This window comes from Bombina bombina, chromosome 2 (genome assembly GCF_027579735.1).
Source record: "Bombina bombina isolate aBomBom1 chromosome 2, aBomBom1.pri, whole genome shotgun sequence".
Lineage (NCBI taxonomy): Eukaryota > Metazoa > Chordata > Amphibia > Anura > Bombinatoridae > Bombina > Bombina bombina.
Genome location: NC_069500.1, coordinates 731764653 through 731788173, shown reverse-complemented (window position 1 = coordinate 731788173; position 23521 = coordinate 731764653). Strand labels below are relative to the sequence as shown.

General features: G+C 38.7%; 1 protein-coding gene across 1 annotated transcript in view; it reads left to right on the top strand.

Moving 5' to 3' along the window:
- PIGG (phosphatidylinositol glycan anchor biosynthesis class G) overlaps nucleotides 1-23521 on the top strand; it is a 413115-nt gene that overhangs the window by 145558 nt on the left and 244036 nt on the right. The window contains exons 6-7 of the mRNA XM_053702752.1: nucleotides 2046-2258; nucleotides 3037-3254. Of these exons, the coding sequence (XP_053558727.1) occupies nucleotides 2046-2258; nucleotides 3037-3254 (431 nt within the window). The remainder of the gene's footprint in view (nucleotides 1-2045; nucleotides 2259-3036; nucleotides 3255-23521) is intronic.

Here is a 23521-nt window from a genome sequence, read left to right as displayed (position 1 = left end):
TGAATGTCTTATTATTTAAAGCAGTGCAATCGTATTTTGCTACCTTCTCAGTTACTGAGCTGAAAGCGGTTACTATTAGACAGCCACAAGCATTTAGACTACTAAACAATGATTACATTAACCTGTAATAGAAATTCCGGATACCATATTTTTTAACTTTAACTATACATGACCTCATTTTTAACAGGAGAGGCTCAATTAAAACAAAAAAACCCTTAACTAGTTAAAAATTGTCTATTTCCATTGGCTAATGTAATTTTGAAGGAGCAAAAGTATCAATTGAATTTAGTGTGATCGCTAATATAACGTTCTCAATAATATGATGTCTCTTATTTTAGTATAATTACATTTCATAATACATTGAACTGCATATGCATATTTACACTTTCTGTAACTCGTAACGAAGGGAAGGTTAAAAAAGCAGCTGCTATCTCTATCGCACAATATAGTAATGAATGAATATTGCTATTCATTCAATACTATGTTGCCAAGACGAATGACGCATGCGCTGTAATACACACAGGATGGGATTACCGCATGCGCATTGTTGATGTCAACGAGTTAATGCGCATGCGCAAATCGTATACTCGCCGTGCACGAGCCTTGTAGACACGTATAGAGCGGGTGGGACTGCTCTATACGTCACAATATGAAAAATCAGGAAATGGCTCGTAGGAGGAGTTTAAAACGGAACGGTAGGGAAAAATCAAAGCCCAATATTATAATAATAAGTAATATTTTTTTAAAAATAACTTGGCGATTCTGTATTTCATATGTTTAAAAGTACAATACTTCAAAAAGACCTCTCTAACTTTACCTTCACTTTAAGCTTTTATCTTGGAAAGTTTTGTTTTTGATGGCTATTTCCTCGGCTCGAAGAGTCTCTGAGTTATCTGCCTTACATTGTGATTCTCCTTATCTGATCTTTCATTCAGACAAGGTAGTTCTGCGTACTAAACCTGGGTTTTTACCTAAGGTTGTTTCTAACAGGAATATCAATCAAGAGATTGTTGTTCCATCATTATGTCCCAATCCTTCTTCAAAGAAGGAACGTCTTTTGCATAATCTAGACGTGGTACGTGCTCTGAAGTTCTACTTACAAGCAACTAAAGATTTTAGACAAACTTCTTCTCTGTTTGTCGTTTACTCTGGACAGAGGAGAGGTCAAAAGGCTTCGGCGACCTCTCTCTCTTTTTGGCTTCGTATCATAATACGTTTAGCCTATGAGACTGCTGGACAGCAGCCTCCTGAAAGAATTACAGCTCATTCCACCAGAGCTGTGGCTTCCACCTGGGCCTTTAAGAATGAGGCCTCTGTTGAACAGATTTGCAAGGCTGCAACTTGGTCTTCACTTCATACTTTTTCCAAATTTTACAAATTTGACACTTTCGCTTCTTCGGAGGCTGGTTTTGGGAGAAAGGTTCTACAGGCAGTGGTTCCTTCTGTTTAATGTCCCTGCCTTGTCCCTCCCATCATCCGTGTACTTAGCTTTGGTATTGGTATCCCATAAGTAATGGATGACCCGTGGACTGAACACACTTAACAAGAGAAAACATAATTTATGCTTACCTGATAAATTTATTTCTCTTGTAGTGTGTTCAGTCCACGGCCCGCCCTGTCTTTTTCAGGCAGGTTCTAAATTTTAAAATTATAACTCCAGTCACCACTGCACCTTATAGTTTCTCCTTTCTCGTCTTGTTTCTGTCAAATGACTGGATATGACATGTGAGGGGAGGAGCTATATAGCAGCTCTGCTTGGGTGATCCTCTTGCAACTTCCTGTTGGGAAGGAGAATATATCCCATAAGTAATGGATGACCCGTGGACTGAACACACTACAAGAGAAATACATTTATCAGGTAAGCATAAATTATGTTTTTAGAACTGCTTTTCTATTTGCTTGCATTTTGCTGTGGATCATTTGGAATCTTAAGTGATCATTAAGAATCTGCACAAACTTTCCATTTAATAAAATGTTTCTACATTTAGTGGCACAGTTCATAGTTCTTATTATTCTCACATTTTTATTTTACTCCTTTCCTTTAGGTACAGTTAAAGCGCCTGAAATCGTACAGCAGACAGATTTAGCTGTAACTTTAGCAGTAGGCCTTGGCTTGCCAATTCCAAGGAACAGTTTGGGAAAACTTCTACATCCTGTTATAAGCAAAATGACAATAAGGGAACAGTTGCGTTTTTTACATTTAAATGGACATCAGCTTTGCAGGCTTTTGAAGGAAAACTTAGAGGCTTATGAAAAAGGTTAGTCACATTTTATTGCATTGTCGAGTAATAGATACACCATTGTTGTTGCTTGTTTTCTATTATTAAAAATGGATATGAAGCATTACTCCTTTAGTAAAAAAAAAATCTTAAATCAACAAAAAGAAACAGATTGTATTAAAAAACAGCAAACAGCTTACTTGTTTTCTTACTAAATGAGCAAATTTGAGAAATACTCAAATTCTCAGTGTAGCCACTGCCTGCGGCTATATATGAGAGCTACTTTTGCATAACTTAAGTTCTACTGTCATATTATTTTACAGCAAAAGTCCTCTACTGAGCATGGCAATAGACTGACTGCAGCTATTATAGGAATCTTCTAGCAGTACTTCAAATAAAAAGTTACTCCTTTACTTTCCTGTAGAGACCTCAGCCCCTTGTGGTTCTGAGACAGGAATAAATGAACCATGCACACATGAAGTTTAAAAAATAAATACATACAAAAAATCCTTTTTAAAATGATGAATAATAATTATTGCAATGATTTCTATAACTCACTGCTTAGTCTGATTCATTGTTGTAATAAAAAAACACTGTTTTATATCATCGTAACATTGTGATTTGTTATTGCTGATTTGTTATTATTATTTGTTTGATTTGCATATCGCTGCAGCAATTAACCTAATTTCGACTGCAAACATTTTCGTTCAATTTGTGCATTAGGCTTAATATAGTACCAAGAACCATTGTAATTAATTGATTTATGACACAAATGGAAGAATAGATTGTTTTTACTGTTTTCTTTTGTTTATCAAAGATGCCGGGGTTGTGCAATTTAAGCAAGCAGAAAAATCTCATGGGAACTGGATTCAACTTTACGTGGACGGAAATACCTCAGAGACCCTCTCTAACCTTGGCAACAAAGTTCTTAAACAATATTTAGAAGCATTGGAAAAGTTGAGTTCTTCACTGAGTAAACAAGTTGCTGAGTATGATATGTACTCCATGGCTATTGGGGCAGTAATTACTCTAGAGGTAATAAATATATTGCGAAATGTAAACTTAAATTATTTGAATTGACCTATTTTAACATTATTTCACAGAAAAGAGAAACAAAAACACCATAAAATAAATACATGATGCTGTGCAAGTAAATCCAAAAGTTATCAACATTTATTCTTAAGCAGAAAAATATATGAATGAGCATAGTGTGCTAGTAAAAAAAGAAAAGCAATTACTCATTATGGAGATATAACGGCTCAAATATTTTTCATTTAGAAATAATTTTATTTCTACTGTATATAAATTAATTTGTAGAAAATACAGTTTTATACAAATCTAATTTACTTGATCCACTTAGGAGCAGTAAGCAATGAATGTGTTGCCCTCTTAATAGAAGGGACCTTTAGAAGCTTAACCTTTTCACTTTGCTTCTCTTTAACCCCTTAGTGACCAGACCATTTCTTTCATGTAATTAGCAAGAGTCCATGAGCTAGTGACGTATGGGATATACATTCCTACCAGGAGGGGCAAAGTTTCCCAAACCTCAAAATGCCTACAAATACACCCCTCACCACACCCACAAATCAGTTTTACAAACTTTGCCTCCTATGGAGGTGGTGAAGTAAGTTTGTGCTAGATTCTACGTTGATATGCGCTCCGCAGCAGGTTGGAGCCCGGTTTTCCTCTCAGCGTGCAGTGAATGTCAGAGGGATGTGAGGAGAGTATTGCCTGTTTGAATTCAATGATCTCCTTCTACGGGGTCTATTTCATAGGTTCTCTGTTATCGGTCGTAGAGATTCATCTCTTACCTCCATTTTCAGATCGACGATATACTCTTATATATATACCATTTCCTCTGCTGATTTTCGTTTCAGTACTGGTTTGGCTTTCTGCAAACATGTAGATGAGTGTCCTGGGGTAAGTAAGTCTTATTTTCTGTGACACTCTAAGCTATGGTTGGGCACTTTTTTAATAAAGTTCTAAATATATGTATTCAAACATTTATTTGCCTTGACTCAGGATGTTCAACATTCCTTATTTTCAGACAGTCAGTTTCATATTTGGGATAATGCATTTGAATCAATCATTTTTCTTACCTTAAAAATTTGACTTTTTTTCCCTGTGGGCTGTTAGGCTCGCGGGGGCTGAAAATGCTTCATTTTATTGCGTCATTTTTGGCACGGACTTTTTTGGCGCAAAAAATGTTTTCTGTTTCCGGCGTCATACGTGTCGCCGGAAGTTGCGTCATTTTTTGACGTTCTTTTGCGCCAAAAATGTCAGCGTTCCGGACATGGCGTCATTTTTGGCGCCAAAAGCATTTAGGCGCCAAATAATGTGGGCGTCTTATTTGGCGCTAAAAAAATATGGGCGTCGCTTTTGTCTCCACATTATTTAAGTCTCATTTTTCTTTGCTTCTGGTTGCTAGAAGCTTGTTCCTTGGCATTTTTTCCCATTCCTGAAACTGTCATTTAAGGAATTTGATCAATTTTGCTTTATATGTTGTTTTTTCTCTTACATATTGCAAGATGTCTCACGTTGCATCTGAGTCAGAAGATACTTCAGGAAAATCGCTGTCTGGTGCTGGAACTACCAAAGCTAAGTGTATCTGCTGTAAACTTTTGGTAGCTATTCCTCCAGCTGTTGTTTGTATTAATTGTCATGACAAACTTGTTAATGCAGATAATATTTCCTTTAGTAATGTACCATTACCTGTTGCAGTTCCATCAACATCTAATGTTCAGAGTGTTCCTGATAACATAAGAGATTTTGTTTCTGAATCCATCAAGAAGGCTATGTCTGTTATTCCTCCTTCTAGTAAACATAAAAAATCTTTTAAAACTTCTCTTTATACAGATGAATTTTTAAATGAACATCATCATTCTGATTCTAATGACTCTTCTGGTTCAGAGGATTCTGTCTCAGAGGTTGATGCTGATAAATCTTCATATTTATTTAAAATGGAATTTATTCGTTCTTTACTTAAAGAAGTACTAATTGCTTTAGAAATTGAGGATTCTGGTCCTCTTGATACTAAATCTAAACGTTTAGATAAGGTCTTTAAATCTCCTGTGGTTATTCCAGAAGTTTTTCCTGTTCCTGGTTCTATTTCGGAAGTAATTTCCAGAGAATGGAATAATTTGGGTAATTCATTTACTCCTTCTAAACGTTTTAAGCAATTATATCCTGTGCCGTCTGACAGATTAGAATTTTGGGACAAAATCCCTAAAGTTGATGGGGCTATTCTACCCTTGCTAAACGTACTACTATTCCTACGTCAGATGGTACTTCGTTTAAGGATCCTTTAGATAGGAAAATTGAATCCTTTCTAAGAAAAGCTTATCTGTGTTCAGGTAATCTTCTTAGACCTGCTATATCATTGGCTGATGTTGCTGCAGCTTCAACTTTTTGGTTGGAAACTTTAGCGCAACAAGTAACAGATCATGATTCTCATAATATTATTATTCTTCTTCAACATGCTAATAATTTTATCTGTGATGCCATTTTTGATATTATCAGAGTTGATGTCAGGTTTATGTCTCTAGCTATTTTAGCTAGAAGAGCTTTATGGCTTAAAACTTGGAATGCTGATATGTCTTCTAAATCAACTCTACTTTCCATTTCTTTCCAGGGTAACAAATTATTTGGTTCTCAGTTGGATTCTATTATCTCAACTGTTACTGGGTGGGAAAGGAACTTTTTTACCACAGGATAAAAAATCTAAGGGTAAAAACAGGGCTAATAATCGTTTTCGTTCCTTTCGTTTCAACAAAGAACAAAAGCCTGATCCTTCATCCTCAGGAGCAGTTTCAGTTTGGAAACCATCTCCAGTCTGGAATAAATCCAAGCCTTCTAGAAAAGCAAAGCCAGCTTCTAAGTCCACATGAAGGTGCGGCCCTCATTCCAGCTCAGCTGGTAGGGGTAGGTTACGTTTTTTCAAAGAAATTTGGATCAATTCTGTTCACAATCTTTGGATTCAGAACATTGTTTCAGAAGGGTACAGAATTGGTTTCAAGATAAGACCTCCTGCAAAGAGATTTTTTCTTTCCCGTGTCCCAGTAAATCCAGTGAAAGCTCTAGCATTTCTGAAATGTGTTTCAGATCTAGAGTTGGCTGGAGTAATTATGCCAGTTCCAGTTCTGGAACAGGGGCTGGGGTTTTATTCAAATCTCTTCATTGTACCAAAGAAGGAGAATTCCTTCAGACCAGTTCTGGATCTAAAATATTGAATCGTTATGTAAGGATACCAACGTTCAAAATGGTAACTGTAAGGGCTATCTTGCCTTTTGTTCAGCAAGGGCATTATATGTCCACAATAGATTTACAGATGCATATCTGCATATTCCGATTCATCCAGATCATTATCAGTTCCTGAGATTCTCTTTCCTGGACAAGCATTACCAGTTTGTGGCTCTGCCGTTTGGCCTAGCTACAGCTCCAAGAATTTTTTCAAAGGTTCTCGGTGCCCTTCTGTCTGTAATCAGAGAACAGGGTATTGTGGTATTTCCTTATTTGGACGATATCTTGGTACATGCTCAGTCTTCACATTTAGCAGAATCTCATACGAATCGACTTGTGTTGTTTCTTCAAGATCATGGTTGGAGGATCAATTCACTAAAAAGTTCATTGATTCCTCAGACAAGGGTAACCTTTTTTGGGTTTCCAGATAGATTCAGTGTCCATGACTCTGTCTTTGACAGACAAGAGACGTCTAAAATTGATTTCAGCTTGTCGAAACCTTCAGTCACAATCATTCCCATCGGTAGCCTTATGCATGGAAATTCTAGGTCTTATGACTGCTGCATCGGACGCGATCCCCTTTGCTCGTTTTCACATGCGACCTCTTCAGCTCTGTATGCTGAATCAATGGTGCAGGGATTACACAAAGATATCTCAATTAATATCTTTAAAACCGATTGTACGACACTCTCTAACGTGGTGGACAGATCACCATTGTTTAATTCAGGGGGCTTCTTTTGTTCTTCCGACCTGGACTGTAATTTCAACAGATGCAAGTCTTACAGGTTGGGGAGCTGTGTGGGGATCTCTGACGGCGCAAGGAGTTTGGGAATCTCAGGAGGTGAGATTACCGATCAATATTTTGGAACTCCGTGCAATTTTCAGAGCTCTTCAGTCTTGGCCTCTTCTGAAGAGAGAATCGTTCATTTGTTTTCAGACAGACAATGTCACAACTGTGGCATACATCAATCATCAAAGAGGGACTCACAGTCCTCTGGCTATGAAAGAAGTATCTCGAATTCTGGTTTGGGCGGAATCCAGCTCCTGTCTAATCTCTGCGGTTCATATCCCAGGTATAGACAATTGGGAGGCCGATTATCTCAGTCGCCAAACGTTGCATCCGGGCGAATGGTCTCTTCACCCAGAGGTATTTCTTCAGATTGTTCAAATGTGGGAACTTCCAGAAATAGATCTGATGGCGTCTCATCTAAACAAGAAACTTCCCAGGTATCTGTCCAGATCCCGGGATCCTCAGGCGGAGGCAGTGGATGCATTATCACTTCCTTGGAAGTATCATCCTGCCTATATCTTTCCGCCTCTAGTTCTTCTTCCAAGAGTAATCTCCAAGATTCTGAAGGAATGCTCGTTTGTTCTGCTGGTAGCTCCGGCATGGCCTCACAGGTTTTGGTATGCGGATCTTGTCCGGATGGCCTCTTGCCATCCGTGGACTCTTCCGTTAAGACCAGACCTTCTGTCGCAAGGTCCTTTTTTCCATCAGGATCTCAAATCCTTAAATTTAAAGGTATGGAGATTGACCGCTTGATTCTTGGTCAAAGAGGTTTCTCTGACTCTGTGATTAATACTATGTTACAGGCTCGTAAATCTGTATCTAGAGAGATATATTATAGAGTCTGGAAGACTTATATTTCTTGGTGTCTTTCTCATCATTTTTCTTGGCATTCTTTTAGAATTCCGAGAATTTTACAGTTTCTTCAGGATGGTTTAGATAAAGGTTTGTCCGCAAGTTCTTTGAAAGGACAAATCTCTGCTCTTTCTGTTCTTTTTCACAGAAAGATTGCTAATCTTCCTGATATTCATTGTTTTGTACAAGCTTTGGTTCGTATAAAACCTGTCATTAAGTCAATTTCTCCTCCTTGGAGTTTGAATTTGGTTCTGGGGGCTCTTCAAGCTCCTCCTTTTGAACGCATGCATTCATTGGACATTAAATTACTTTCTTGGAAAGTTTTGTTCCTTTTGGCCATCTCTTCTGCCAGAAGAGTCTCTGAATTATCTGCTCTTTCTTGTGAGTCTCCTTTTCTGATTTTTCATCAGGATAAGGCGGTGTTGCGAACTTCTTTTGAATTTTTACCTAAGGTTGTGAATTCCAACAACATTAGTAGAGAAATTGTGGTTCCCTCATTATGTCCTAATCCTAAGAATTCTAAGGAGAAATCGTTGCATTCTTTGGATGTTGTTAGAGCTTTGAAATATTATGTTGAAGCTACTAAGTCTTTCCGAAAGACTTCTAGTCTATTTGTTATCTTTTCCGGTTCTAGAAAAGGCCAGAAAGCTTCTGCCATTTCTTTGGCATCTTGGTTGAAATCTTAAATTCATCATGCCTATGTCGAGTCGGGTAAAACTCTGCCTCAAAGGATTACAGCTCATTCTACTAGGTCAGTTTCTACTTCCTGGGCGTTTAGGAATGAAGCTTCGGTTGATCAGATTTGCAAAGGAGCAACTTGGTCCTCTTTGCATACTTTTACTAAATTCTACCATTTTGATGTATTTTCTTCTTCTGAAGCAGTTTTTGGTAGAAAAGTACTTCAGGCAGCGGTTTCAGTTTGAATCTTCTGTTTATGTTTTTCATTAAACTTTATTTTGGGTGTGGATTATTTTCAGCAGGAATTGGCTGTCTTTATTTTATCCCTCCCTCTCTAGTGACTCTTGCGTGGAAAGATCCACATCTTGGGTAGTCATTATCCCATACGTCACTAGCTCATGGACTGTTGCTAATTACATGAAAGAAAACATAATTTATGTAAGAACTTACCTGATAAATTAATTTCTTTCATATTAGCAAGAGTCCATGAGGCCCACCCTTTTTGTGGTGGTTATGATTTTTTTGTATAAAGCACAATTATTCCAATTCCTTATTTTATATGCTTTCGCACTTTTTTCTTATCACCCCACTTCTTGGCTATTCGTTAAACTGATTTGTGGGTGTGGTGAGGGGTGTATTTGTAGGCATTTTGAGGTTTGGGAAACTTTGCCCCTCCTGGTAGGAATGTATATCCCATACGTCACTAGCTCATGGACTCTTGCTAATATGAAAGAAATGAATTTATCAGGTAAGTTCTTACATAAATTATGTTTTTTCAATTTTCTTACCATTAAGGACCAGGGCTGTTTTTACATTTCTGCTGTGTTTGTGTTTAGCTGTTATTTTCCTCTTTTTTTATTCACTGTACCCACACATATTATATACCGTTTTCCTCGCCATTAAATGTACTTTCTAAAGATACCATTATTTCCATCGTATCATATACAGTAATTTACTATGAAAAATATTTATAAAATTTGATGACAAAATTGAAAAAAACCCACACTTTTTCTAACTTTGACCCCCAAAATCTCTTACATATCTACAACCACCAAAAAACTCCCATGCTAAATAGTTTCTAAATGTTGTTTTGAGTTTAGAAATATGCAATGTTTACATGTTCTTTGCTTTTTTTTGCAAGTTATAGGTCAATATGTACAAGTAGCACTTGCTTTTTCCAAACTATTTTTTTTTTTAAATTAGCTATAACTACATTGGAACACTGATATCTTTCAGAAATCCATGAATAACTCTTCACGTGTGTGTGTGTAAGACAGAGTGATACAGCACTATGAACCTGGACAGTCCCAATTTGTATTTAAATATACCAGTATAGTCCTATGTGTGTAGGGCTCCCTTTATTTTCTTCCAGTGACACCAATGTTAGTGTCTGGAGGGAATTAGAATTGTTCAATTCCACCTGCAGCCTTTTCCCAAAGGTAACAGAAGTCCCCCTGTGAACAGGGAAGCTCCTTGGGACAAAAATATCTGAAACAGAAGAGGGAGGGGCGCACAGCATAGAAAAACTCCTGGTGTAGTATGTCTGGACACTTGTTTAACAGTTACAAAACGGTGACAAATGCAAACTCACGTGTTTCCACCTCAACCATATGAGGTATAGATAAGACTCTGAGTGGTGAATATCCACTAAGGAAGGCAATCAAATCCCCTTGCGTCTGCGACCTGCCTTTCACTCCTCCTGAACAGTCCTCACCTCTCTGGCAGAAACTTAACCACTTCTAGAAAGGGGGGGGGGGGGGCTGTAACATGTATCTTGGAGGAAAAGCTTCTCGCAAATGTTATTGATTTGTGGGTTGGATGAATATATGTGTCAAACACCTTAGAGTTCTTAAAAGGGTGTTTTTATTCAGACACAAATCATATGAGTCATATAAAACTTCCAGAAAAGATTTTTCCATAAAAAAATCACTTGTTAAAAGCCGCTTCTGTCAGAGCAAATACAATGTAAAAACATATGTGAACGGTTGTAGTAAGAAACTAACTCGTATGTAGTAAACCACTCTGGCTGGTTGTATAAATCCCCAGTGAATCTGGGTACTTAGCAGGCAGTGCCGTAGCACTTCGTTGCTTGAACGCGGCTTGTGAGGGGGCGTGGCCTGATGCGTTTCGTGACAAGATTGGTCACTTCATCAGAGGTAGGGTACGCCCCCCCCTAAGCCTCCTATTTGTACACATGTAACGTCAGTCTCTAGTGCCTGCCTCCATATTTGATTTGGGCACTAGTGTGATCTTGGTGATACGTTCTAAGGGCAAATTAATATAGCATAGAACGATGTCACTCTCCCCTCAATAAGTTAAAATAAAACTTCTTTTGTTAACTCCCTTGAAAAAGATTTCTTGTGTGATATATTTACAAAACCACTTCAAATTTTAAAACACTTTTCACTGGAAATAGCCTTCCTATCTATTTCTTACTTTAGAACATCTCCTCATTTAATAAAAGCTTTTTTAGGTGAAAAAGATTTCCTTACTCTGCCTATACTTGTGAGAATATATTGTTTGCAGCTAGGATACTGCTATGCTCACTCCTGGACCTATGTGTATGAACATATATTTCTACCTCAAAATTGTTTACATGTGTAAAAACCAATTGAGCTCTCTCTTTACCTATGTTTTTATTCTGATTTTTCTTTTAATTTTTATTAGTCTTTTAACTGCTATTTTATTTTCTGGTTGTTTCTTATTTATAAAAAAGCCGCCAAATCTATATCTTTGTTTAGTCCCCCTGGATCCAAGCTTTTCAAAGCGTGGATCCAAAAGGTCTCTCTTTTTCTCAACTCCAGCAATCTGCTCCCTCCCCTGGGACCTACTGTTACCTGCTCAATTGCTTTGATAAAAAAATTGTGATGGATCTTTGTTATGCACATTTGTGAAATGTTTAATTAGAGGTGTTTTTAGGGCTCCAGCTTCTATGTTTTTCACATGCTCGAGGCATCTCACCTTAAGAATTCTTTTTGTTCTCCCAATGTACCTTAATGGGATGTTGCATTTGCACTCGAGCATGTAAACAACATAGTCTGATTTACAATTTAATCTTCCTTTAATTAGATTTAATTCTCTTTTTCCATCCAGCCCAATAGTCTTGTTGTAATTTTTGGATGTATGAGTGTGACTACAGCACACACAATTCTTTCTAAGGCATTTGAAAAATTCCTGTATTTGGGGCAGCCCCATATTTTTTTTTATCTACTTTAGGGTCCCTAATGATACTAGTTGCCAGGATATTTTTAATGCATTTGTTCTTTTTAAAAATGACCTCCGGACATTCTCCCAGGGTGTTTTTTAATAAAGGGTCTTCTAAAAGAATGTTCCAATGTTTTTTAAAAATATTTTTTACCTGCATATACCCAGTGTTAAATGTAGTAACAAAACTGAGGCATTTGTTATTAACTTTTTTCTCCATTTTAGCTGCCCCATTTGGATGCCCTTGTACCACATCACTTGTTGTTGTTTTGTCACTCCTCTTGTTTTTGCCTCTAACCAGATCATCTCTATTTAGGTTTTTGGCTTTATTATATGCCTTCTCAATATTTCCTGTTTTGAAATGTTTTTCCCTAAATCTTGATTTTAGCCTTTCAGCCTCATCTTCAAAGTCACTTATACGACTACAATTTCTCTATTTTCTTTGGAACTGCCCGAAGGGTACATTTTCAATCCACTTGGGATGATGTCCACTTCGGGCGTCCAAAAAACGTTGGTATCTGTTTCCTTCTTATTGCCTCTTGTACCCACCGTATTCCCCTCCTTAAAGAGGATCACATCCAGGAAGTTTATCTCATCCGTATTTGAGCTACCAGTGAATTTTAAATTCATATTATTTAAGTTTAACTCTTCCATGAACCCTGACCAGCTTATTGAATCACCGTCCCAGATGATTAGAACATCATCTATATACCTCCTCCAAAATATGAGATGTTCATTTCTAAAGCCTTCACTATCATAGATCATTTTATCCTCTAGGTACCCCACATACAAATTTGCAAAATTCGGTGCAAATTTCGTCCCCATGGCGGTGCCCTTTTTCTGTAAGTAAAATTTGCCCTGAAACAGAAAATAATTATTTTCCAGAACAAACTTTATAGACTCTGTTAGGAAGTCCTGTTGAATCAAAGGATATTCCTCTTCTTTTTCCAATAAGTATCTCACAGCGTCTATGCCACCACCATGGGGAATAGATGTATATAGGGCTGATATATCCAATGTGGCCCATCTGTATGTGGGTTTCCAATTTACCGTTTGAATCATTTGTAGCAGTTGTGGTGTGTCCCTTAAGTGGGATCTGAGGCCAATCACCATTGATCTCAAAAAGCCATCTACATATTCGAACAGCTTCGCTGTTAGCGAATTGATGCCCGATATGATTGGTCTCCCAGGTGGGCACATCTGGTCCTTGTGGATTTTTGGCAAGTGATAGAATATAGCTATATTCGGTTCATCACTTGCCAAAAATTTCCACTCCTTTTCATTTAATACCTTGTCTCTGTGACCTTTATTAACATGTAGTCTATATTCATCTAGATATTGGTAAGTGGGATCGCCATTCAGTATCTCATAGGTCTCCATATCCGATAGCAGATTGTATGCCTCATAAAATGATCTATGATGGGGGGCGGAGCCTGGCCACGCAGGTGAATGGCCGCTTGTGTGTGAAGCTCCGGCACCGGGACTACTCCTTTTGTGCACTAACTAAGGGTTACAGACCTCTACCAAAGATTTTTTTTCATGCAAATTGTGGACAAGGATATGCCCAGCAAAGGTGGAGGTGACCGAAAGATCCGACATGGGCACTTGAGCAGATCCGTCACAACGCTAAAAGTCGTCACCGATACCTAAGGGCATCGCCATTTGGTAAGAACTGACACACTGACTACACCGGGACAATAAGCGCTGCTAAAGCTCAAACACCAGGCATACTAATTCTGACGGCCGTCAAACCTTGCGGCAGCTGCTTACTAAAACCGACAAAATTAAAGTTTCGCCGCCATTACGGCCTAGCTAAAAGGTGATACTGAAGTATTTGGAGCGGAGGCAGGCTCACTCACAATGGAGCGTTCAAGCCTCTTAATAACTGAAACAAGTCCCCCTACACTGAACAATGTGTAGAGAAGGCACCCTATAATCCGGTCACAGGACGATGTAGAAAAACTAAGCAGATCTGGGAAATAACTTTGAGGAGAGAGGCCTTGTTTTTCTCACTGCCCCCAAGCAGGGCACCCTTCATAAATTTTTTTTGATACAAAGGAACAGAGAAGATTGAGTCAGTAACGCAAACAGTGAATTAATTTTTATTGTGTTGTAATCCTCTCCCACGTGCATACAATTTGCAGAGGCCTCACTATAAATTCAACATGACATCTAAAGCTAAAAATAAAGCTGACAAAGCGGCCAAATCGCACTCACAGCTTACTTCTTCAGTGAGCAATTTTTTCCAATGCCCTACAAATAATCAAAAAGAGGGAGACACACACAGCCAAGATTCACCAAGTATAGAATCCTCTGCGAATTCAGCCACAGATATCTCATGGTCTTACGCCACGCAGATTAAAGCAGACATAGCTAACTTACCCACCAAAGCTGACTTTGATGCTCTTAAGGACTTAATAACAAAAGATCTAGCAAACATGAAGCAGAATTTAAATGAAATGGGGCAGAGAATTGAATATGTAGAAGAAACACAAGAGACTATGAATACTTTATTTGATGGCGTAACCACACAGGTTAATATACATCAAGCTCAGATGGAGACCTTGCAAGATAAGATAGAGGAGCTGGACAATAGGGGGCGCCGTAATAACCTGAGGATCAGGGGCGTCCCTGAAACCGTTTCACATTTAGATATCCCTAATTATCTACAGGGTCTGTTTAAACTTCTCTTGGATGATCAAACAATTCCTGACATAGAACTGGACAGAGCACATAGGGCCCTCAGACCGCCCCCACCTCCAAACGCCCCGCCACGAGATATAATCCTAAGATTCCTACGCTACGCAGAAAAAGAAAAGATTTGGCAGGCAGCCCGTACCACCCCTACTATCCAATATGTGGACCATAAGCTACAAATTTTTATGGACCTTAGCCCAGCTACTATACAAAGAAGGAGAGAAGTAAGGTTTATTACTAAAGTGTTGCAGGAGCAACGAATACGTTACCGCTGGGGCTACCCGTTCAGTTTAATTGTGACTCACGAGGGGCGTACAATTATATATAAAACAGAAGAGGATCTACCTGCTCTAGCAGAAGATTTGAAACTCTCTTTTCGACGGCCGCATCCTTCAGATGTAGGGAAGGAAGAAACCAGACAACGCATACAGCCTAACCAAGACTCAATTCAGAGGTGGACCAAAGTACCACCAAAAAGAAGGAAGGCAAAAGATCTAGAACAACCATCAAGCCCTGAGGTGGAAGTGGACTCTTAAATTCTCAGCTCTGGTGAAATGACCAAGTAATGGGTGAGATCAATCTAATTTACTCTTCCTTTTCTCCTTTACTAAAAGATTATAAACATTCCCAGATGTAATGGAGCGTTCATTATAATAGACAATGACTTCCCCGGGCCATGGCTTTAGTCGTAGCTCCAAATTGACATTCACCTTCCAGGTGCCCGTTGGAAGAACAATTACACTACTATGCCTACTTAGTGAGCACAGACAGCTCACCCAATGAACCTCCCATTATGGACAACAGTCTTGTGACCATGTTTAATGTTTAATGTTTAAAGTTTAAAAATTATCGTTAATATTTATGTTTACATTTTTCTGCCTTTTTTTCACATACCCTTAGGTTGAAAGAAATTCAGAAATTTACATGTTTAAGGGAGTGGGTCCTGGACACACTCCCCATCTATATTATGGCCCTGAGAGATAGTTCTCTCAAAGGGACAAAGATTTTGTTTACTGTTTATTGTTATTTATTTTTATGCTTAAATTTTAGTTTTAATCTTACAATCAAATGTCATAGAGTGAATCAACTGCAATACAAATATAGCTGAACAAAGGATAAGATGATAGTTAAATGGAACTGGGAATATATTCAATGCTGCACACATATACCTCTTTCTGGGAATGTCATGCCATCACTTAAGAAGCCACCACTTAGCATAGTCACTTTTAAAACCTTGAGAATGGGTGGAGGAAGGGAAACTAGTTAAAATGTTAGGCACAAAGAGCAATCTTCACTTCCTAACAACTAACACAAAGGGACTTAACAGCCAGTACAAAAGAAATATAGCACTGAAAGACCTCAAACAGAAAAAGGGAGAGGTGATCTTTTTACAAGAGACACATTTTATTAGAGGTAGGGAACCCAGGACCTTTACATATAAATTTGGAGACTCATATTACGCCTCGAACACTGCTAAAACAAATGGGGTTGCCATCCTAATAAAGAGGGGTATCCCATTCACACTGACTAGGAAAATCGCGGACAAACAGGGGCGATATCTCATTTTAATAGGGAAACTTTTTAACTCAGTGGTCACCCTGGTGAATGTTTATGCCCCAAATTTAAAACAAGATAACTTTTTTAAGCAATTATCTAATCTGTTATTGCAACTAGCTAAGGGGGCGGTGGTCATGGGGGGGGGATTTTAATATTACAATGAACCCCATACTAGATAACTCTAACCATACCTCTTCTACTCCTCACCGGGTGATTAACTCTGTTAAAGTACAACTGAAAGATCTTGCCCTACATGATGCCTGGAGGGTACTTTATCCCGATAGGAAAGAATATACTTTTTTCTCCAATCCACATCAAAGACACTCACGCATTGACTACATAATGGTAGATGTCACCAATCTAGCTAGAGTCACACGATTAAGAATACTCCCAAATTCATGGTCTGACCATTCTATAGTTAGCTGCGAGTTTAACTGGCCACATATCCCCTGCAGACAACACTCATGGAGATTGGAGGAAGGCATACTGGGAGACCCAACCATTATCCAACGCTTAGAAAAATCAATAACGGAATATTTTACTATTAACACGACCGCGACCCCCAAGACAGACATCAGAATGGTATGGGAGGCACACAAGACTGTAATAAGGGGGGAGATAATTAGTATTCAATCCCACCAAACTAAACAGACAAATAGAGCCCTCAACGAGTTATTACAGCAACTAGAGACTTTAGAAAAACATAGAGAGTCAGACCCTACAGATTTAGATCTGCAGCAGAAAATAACTGAATGTAGGGAGGCAGTTAATTCACTTATAGGAAAGGAATGCAAGAGACAGACATTTAGATTGCGACAAAAATACTATGAAGGAGATAACAAATGTGGCCCAATTCTAGCCAGGAAATTAAAAAGAAAAATAAATAGGAGTTACATCCTGACACTTCAAAATATCCACAATAAGGAAGTATACACCTCAGACAAAATAGCTGAAGCCTTTAGGACATATTACGAACGCTTATACAACCTGGAAAGCTTACATACTGATAACCCTGGTCATGACAGGTATATTCAGAACTATCTAAGAAATATTCCTTTACCTCAGCTAACGCTAGACCAGAATAACACTCTTAAAGCCCCTATAACCCCTGAAGAGATAAAGGAAGTTATTTCCCAACTCCCATCAAATAAAGCCCCAGGCCCCGATGGATTTACTAACAACTATTTTAAAAAATTTAGAAATATTCTGATCCCATACATGGTGTCCCTGTTCAATGATATAACAGAGGAGGTCCCATTTCCACAGCTTAACTTAGAAGCATATATTACGGTGCTCCCGAAACCGGGCAAACCACCAGATAGGCCAGAGAACTTCCGCCCAATTTCGCTGTTAAACACTGACTTGAAAATATATTCAAAGATATTGGCTAACAGATTAGGGTTAGTCCTACCGTCCATCATAAGTAATGATCAGGTGGGTTTTATACAGGCCCGAGAGGCAAAAGATAACACAGTACGGGCAATCCATCTTGTCAACTATGTACAAAGTAACAAAATACCAACAGTAGTGGTCTCCACTGACGCGGAGAAAGCTTTCGACCGCGTCAGTTGGCTTTTTCTTAGGAGGATTCTTCAGAAATTTGGTATATGCGATAGTTTTATTTAAAAAATAATGGCCCTATATACCTCTCCAACAGCTAAAGTTAGGGTGAATGGTATATTCTCAGGGAAACTAGACATCTCCAATGGAACGAGGCAGGGATGCCCTTTGTCACCCCTGCTGTTCGCGTGCGTAGTAGAAGCATTGGCAGCAAAGATAAGGCTAAATAGGGACATCCTAGGCATCACAATAGCAGATAGGGAACATAAGACTTTACTATTCGCAGACGATGTGCTGTTTTTCCTAACCTCCCCAGCCGAGACTATTTCCCACTTGTTGGAAGAGTTGGATAGCTTCCATTTGGCATCCAACTTTTTGATTAATAAAAACAAATCTGAAATGCTACCCATTCAGTGTGAAGGACATACACTGGAACGGATTAGGGGGTTATGCCCGTTCCGAATCCAGAGAAATAGCCTAAAATACCTAGGGATAATGCTAGCCCCCTCTGAAAAGGAGATGTTTACACTTAACTACAAAACCCTACAAAGGACCCTCATTGCAGACATGTCTTCATGGCGCTCCCAACACATAACGTGGCTAGGTAGAATCCAGGCCACAAAGATGAATGTTCTGCCTCGGATACTATATATACTCCAGACAGTACCAATTACTATCCCTTCTAATTTCTTAGATACCCTACAGAACGTAATATTCGATTATATTTGGGACAGAAGAAAAGCTAGAATAAATAAAAAAATTATGTGCATGCACGTCAGGGATGGAGGCTTGGGAGTTCCTAACTTGACGAAATATAGACAGGCTGTCTTCTTGCAAAGGGTGATAGACTGGTATACAAATTACAAACACAAGGCATGGGTGAGGCTGGAACATGATATCACAGAACAGAGACACCTGGGGGCATTATGTTGGCAGAGACGGGCGATCTTTCCAGATAAAATCACACAAAATACACTTATTCTAGAAACGATGAAAGCATGGGATAGGATCCTGATTGAATATCCACACATCTCATCCAGGTTCTCACCCTTGACTCCGCTTACCGATAATATAGACTTCCCCCCCCGGGATGGGCCTCCTCAGACAAGCCCCTGACACAGACAATAATAGAGTAATCATGATGGTGCATTTAGGGAACGAACAGCATCTATATACTAGCCCTGAACTGATGGAGTCAGGCCTCCTGGCATTCAGTAATTGGTTTGTCTTGAGACAGTGCCACTCTTATATCTATAAACATAAAGATAGGAATAACTTTCTACGCACACTAACCCCGTTTGAGGCCCTATGCAACTCTAAGGCTCCCATTAGAAGAGCTCTCTCATTAACCTATGCCCTTCTACAGTCCACAACAAATAGCCCATATTATATTGATAGCTGGGAGAAAGAACTGGGGATCGACTTGACCGACACAGACAGAACACTAATATTCTCGACAGTGACTAGAATTTCTGCATCCAGCAGATTGATTGAGATGAATTTAAAAATAATTCAGAGATGGTACCTTACCCCTGCCAGACTTCATAAACTATTCCCCACTTGTAGCGATAGATGTTGGAGATGCGGAGTACATTTAGGTACTATGTCCCATATATGGTGGACATGTCCACTAATAGTGGGAATATGGAGAGAAGTAGCATGTGAGATGTCGGTTATGTTGGGTATTTCTCTGCCTGCGGACCCCCTACTGTGGCTCTTCAATATCATCCCACGCAAGATTTCAAAAGATAGAAGGAATTTACTTTTTATTGGTAGCAATAGTCTCAAAAAATTAATAGCAAAAAATTGGAAAAGCAGAATAGTACCAGATATAACACAATGGTTACACATTTTTAATCAAATTCTTGAGCTAGAGGAGTACTCCTATTTGACTAACAAGAACATAGATTCATATGCCCAAATGAAAGTGATATGGGAGGATTATGTGAACTCCAGATCCCAGGTTCCACAGTAAGAAGTTTCTCACGCAGTTTCACGACGAAATTAATCACTCAGACATTGTTGTTTTTCACACAAATATATTTTTCATTTTACTGTATGTTTGTTTGTTTGTTTAAAGCTTTAAACCCTAACTGACAGCATTATTCTTTGTCAACAGTCAGTATACATTGTACTTGATACCATCAATGTGATTTCTTTCTCTAACGTAATGTAACATGCACTGTCTGTACAAACTCTACTAATTTCTTAATAAAGCTGTTTCAAAAAAAAAAAAAAAAAAAAAAAAAAATGATCTATGATAGTGAAGGTTTTAGAAATGAACATCTCATATTTTGGAGGAGGTATATAGATGATGTTCTAATCATCTGGGACGGTGATTCAATAAGCTGGTCAGGGTTCATGGAAGAGTTAAACTTAAATAATATGAATTTAAAATTCACTGGTAGCTCAAATACGGATGAGATAAACTTCCTGGATGTGATCCTCTTTAAGGAGGGGAATACGGTGGGTACAAAAGGCTATAAGAAGGAAACAGATACCAACGTTTTTTTGGACGCCCGAAGTGGACATCATCCCAAGTGGATTGAAAATGTACCCTTCGAGCAGTTCCAAAGAATAAGGAGAAATTGTAGTCGTATAAGTGACTTTGAAGATGAGGCTGAAAGGCTAAAATCAAGATTTAGGGAAAAACATTTCAAAACAGGAAATATTGAGAAGGCATATAATAAAGCCAAAAACCTAAATAGAGATGATCTGGTTAGAGGCAAAAACAAGAGGAGTGACAAAACAACAACAAGTGATGTGGTACAAGGACATCCAAATGGGGAAGCTAAAATGGAGAACAAAGTTAATAACAAATGCCTCAGTTTTGTTACTACATTTAACACTGGGTATATGCAGGTAAAAAATATTTTTAAAAAACATTGGAACATTCTTTTAGAAGACCCTTTATTAAAAAATACCCTGGGAGAATATCCGGAGGTAATTTTTAAAAAGAACAAATGCATTAAAAATATCCTGGCAGTGGCACCTAGTATCATTAGGGACCCTAAAGTAGATAAAAAGAATATGGGGCTGCCCCAAATACAGGGATTTTTCAAATGCCTTAGAAAGAATTGTGTGTGCTGTAGTCACACTCATACATCCAAAAATTACAACAAGACTATTGGGCTGGATGGAAAAGGAGAATTAAATCTAATTAAAGGAAGATTAAATTGTAAATCAGACTATGTTGTTTACATGCTCGAGTGCAAATGCAACATCCCATTAAGGTACATTGGGAGAACAAAAAGAATTCTTAAGGTGAGATGCCTCGAGCATGTGAAAAACATAGAAGCTGGAGCCCTAAAAACACCTCTAATTAAACATTTCACAAATGTGCATAACAAAGATCCATCACAATTTTTTTATCAAAGCAATTGAGCAGGTAACAGTAGGTCCCAGGGGAGGGAGCAGATTGCTGGAGTTGAGAAAAAGAGAGACCTTTTGGATCCACGCTTTGAAAATCTTGGATCCAGGGGGACTAAACAAAGATATAGATTTGGCGGCTTTTTTATAAATAAGAAACAACCAGAAAATAAAATAGCAGTTAAAAGACTAATAAAAATTAAAAGAAAAATCAGAATAAAAACATAGGTAAAGAGAGAGCTCAATTGGTTTTTACACATGTAAACAATTTTGAGGTAGAAATATATGTTCATACACATAGGTCCAGGAGTGAGTATAGCAGTATCCTAGCTGCAAACAATATATTCTCACAAGTATAGGCAGAGTAAGGAAATCTTTTTCACCTAAAAAAGCTTTTATTAAATGAGGAGATGTTCCAAAGTAAGAAATAGATAGGAAGGCTATTTCCAGTGAAAAGTGTTTTAAAACTTGAAGTGGTTTTGTAAATATATCACACAAGACATCTTTTTCAAGGGAGTTAACAAAAGAAGTTTTATTTTAACTTATTGAGGGGAGAGTGACATTGTTCTATGCTATATTAATTTGCCCTTAGAAGGTATCACCAAGATCACACTAGTGCCCAAATCAAATATGGAGGCAGGCACTAGAGACTGACGTTACATGTGTACAAATAGGAGGCTTAGGGGGGGCGTACCCTACCTCTGATGAAGTGACCAATCGTGTCACGAAACGCGTCAAGCCACGCCCCCTCACGAGCCGAGTTCAAGCAACGAAGTGCTACGGCACTGCCTGCTAAGTACCCAGATTCACTGGGGATTTATACAATCAGCCAGAGTGGTTTACTACATACGAATGAGTTTCTTACTACAACCGTTCACATATGTTTTTACATTGTATTTGCTCTGGCAGAAGTGGTTTTTAACAAGTGATTTGTTTATGGAAAAATCTTTTATGGAAGTTTTATATGACTCATATGATTTGTGTCTGAATAAAAACACCCTTTTAAGAACTCTAAGGTGTTTGACACATATATTCATCCAACCCACAAATCAATAACGTTTGCGAGAAACTTTTCCTCCAAGATACATGTTACAGCCCCCCCCCCCCCCCCCTTTCTAGAAGTGGTTAAGTTTCTGCCGGAGAGGTGAGGACTGTTCAGGAGGAGTGAAAGGCAGGTCGCAGACGCAAGGGGATTTGATTGCCTTCCTTAGTGGATATTCACCACTCAGAGTCTTATCTATACCTCATATGGTTGAGGTGGAAACACGTGAGTTTGCATTTGTCACCGTTTTGTAACTATTAAACAAGTGTCCAGACATACTACACCAGGAGTTTTTCTCTGCTGTGCGCCCCTCCCTCTTCTGTTTCAGATATATATATATATATATATATATATATATATATATATATATATATATATATTTTTTTTTTTTAAGACAATCCAAAATATTGATCTAGGCCCTTTTGGTATATTTCATGCCACCATTTCACCGCCAAATGCGATCAAATAATAAAAAAAAAAAGTTAACTTTTTCACAAACTAGGGTTCTCACTGAAATTATTCAGCTTGTGCAATTGTGGCACAAATGGTTGTAAATACTTCTCTGGGATCCTCTTTGTTCAGAAATAGTAGACATATATGGCTTTGGCATTGCTTTTTGGTAATTAAAAGGCCGCTAAATGCTGCTGCGCACGACACTTATATTATACCCAGCAGTGAAGGGGTTAATTAGGTAGCTTGTAGGGTTGATTTTAGCTTTAGTGTAGAGATCAGCCTCCCACCTCACACATCCCACCCCCTGATCCCTCCCTAATCCCTCTCAAACAGTTGTCTTCCCTCCCACCCCGCCCATAGGTCACCCCCACCGTAAGGACTGGCAGAAAGTCTGCCAGTATAAAAATAAGTTGTTTTTTAAAAAAAAAAAAATATATATATATATATATATTTTCTGCAGGGTAGTATCCTCCCTTACCTCCCAACTTCCCTGACCCCCCCCCCCCCAAACAGCTCCCTAACCCTTCCTAGTTTGCTAGAAATTAGTTATTGTTTTTTTGTTTTTTTTTAAAAATGACCCCATTTTTTCTGTAGTGTAGCTGCTGTCCCTCACTACCCTACACCCTCTCAGATCTCTTTCCCAACATGTATCTACCCTCTCCCTCCTTCCCACTCACTTATCTTGTGCCATAGTGCAGTGGTCCCGCCCCCTAACGCTTCCGAGCCTCACAAGGAACACTAAGACCGCCTCCCGCCCCCTCCAGCGATGGGCCGCCCACCCGCCTCCCTCCTATCCCTTCTACGCCACTAACGATTAGTACCATCACTGGCCCATGCAGAGAGGGCCACAGAGTGGCCCTC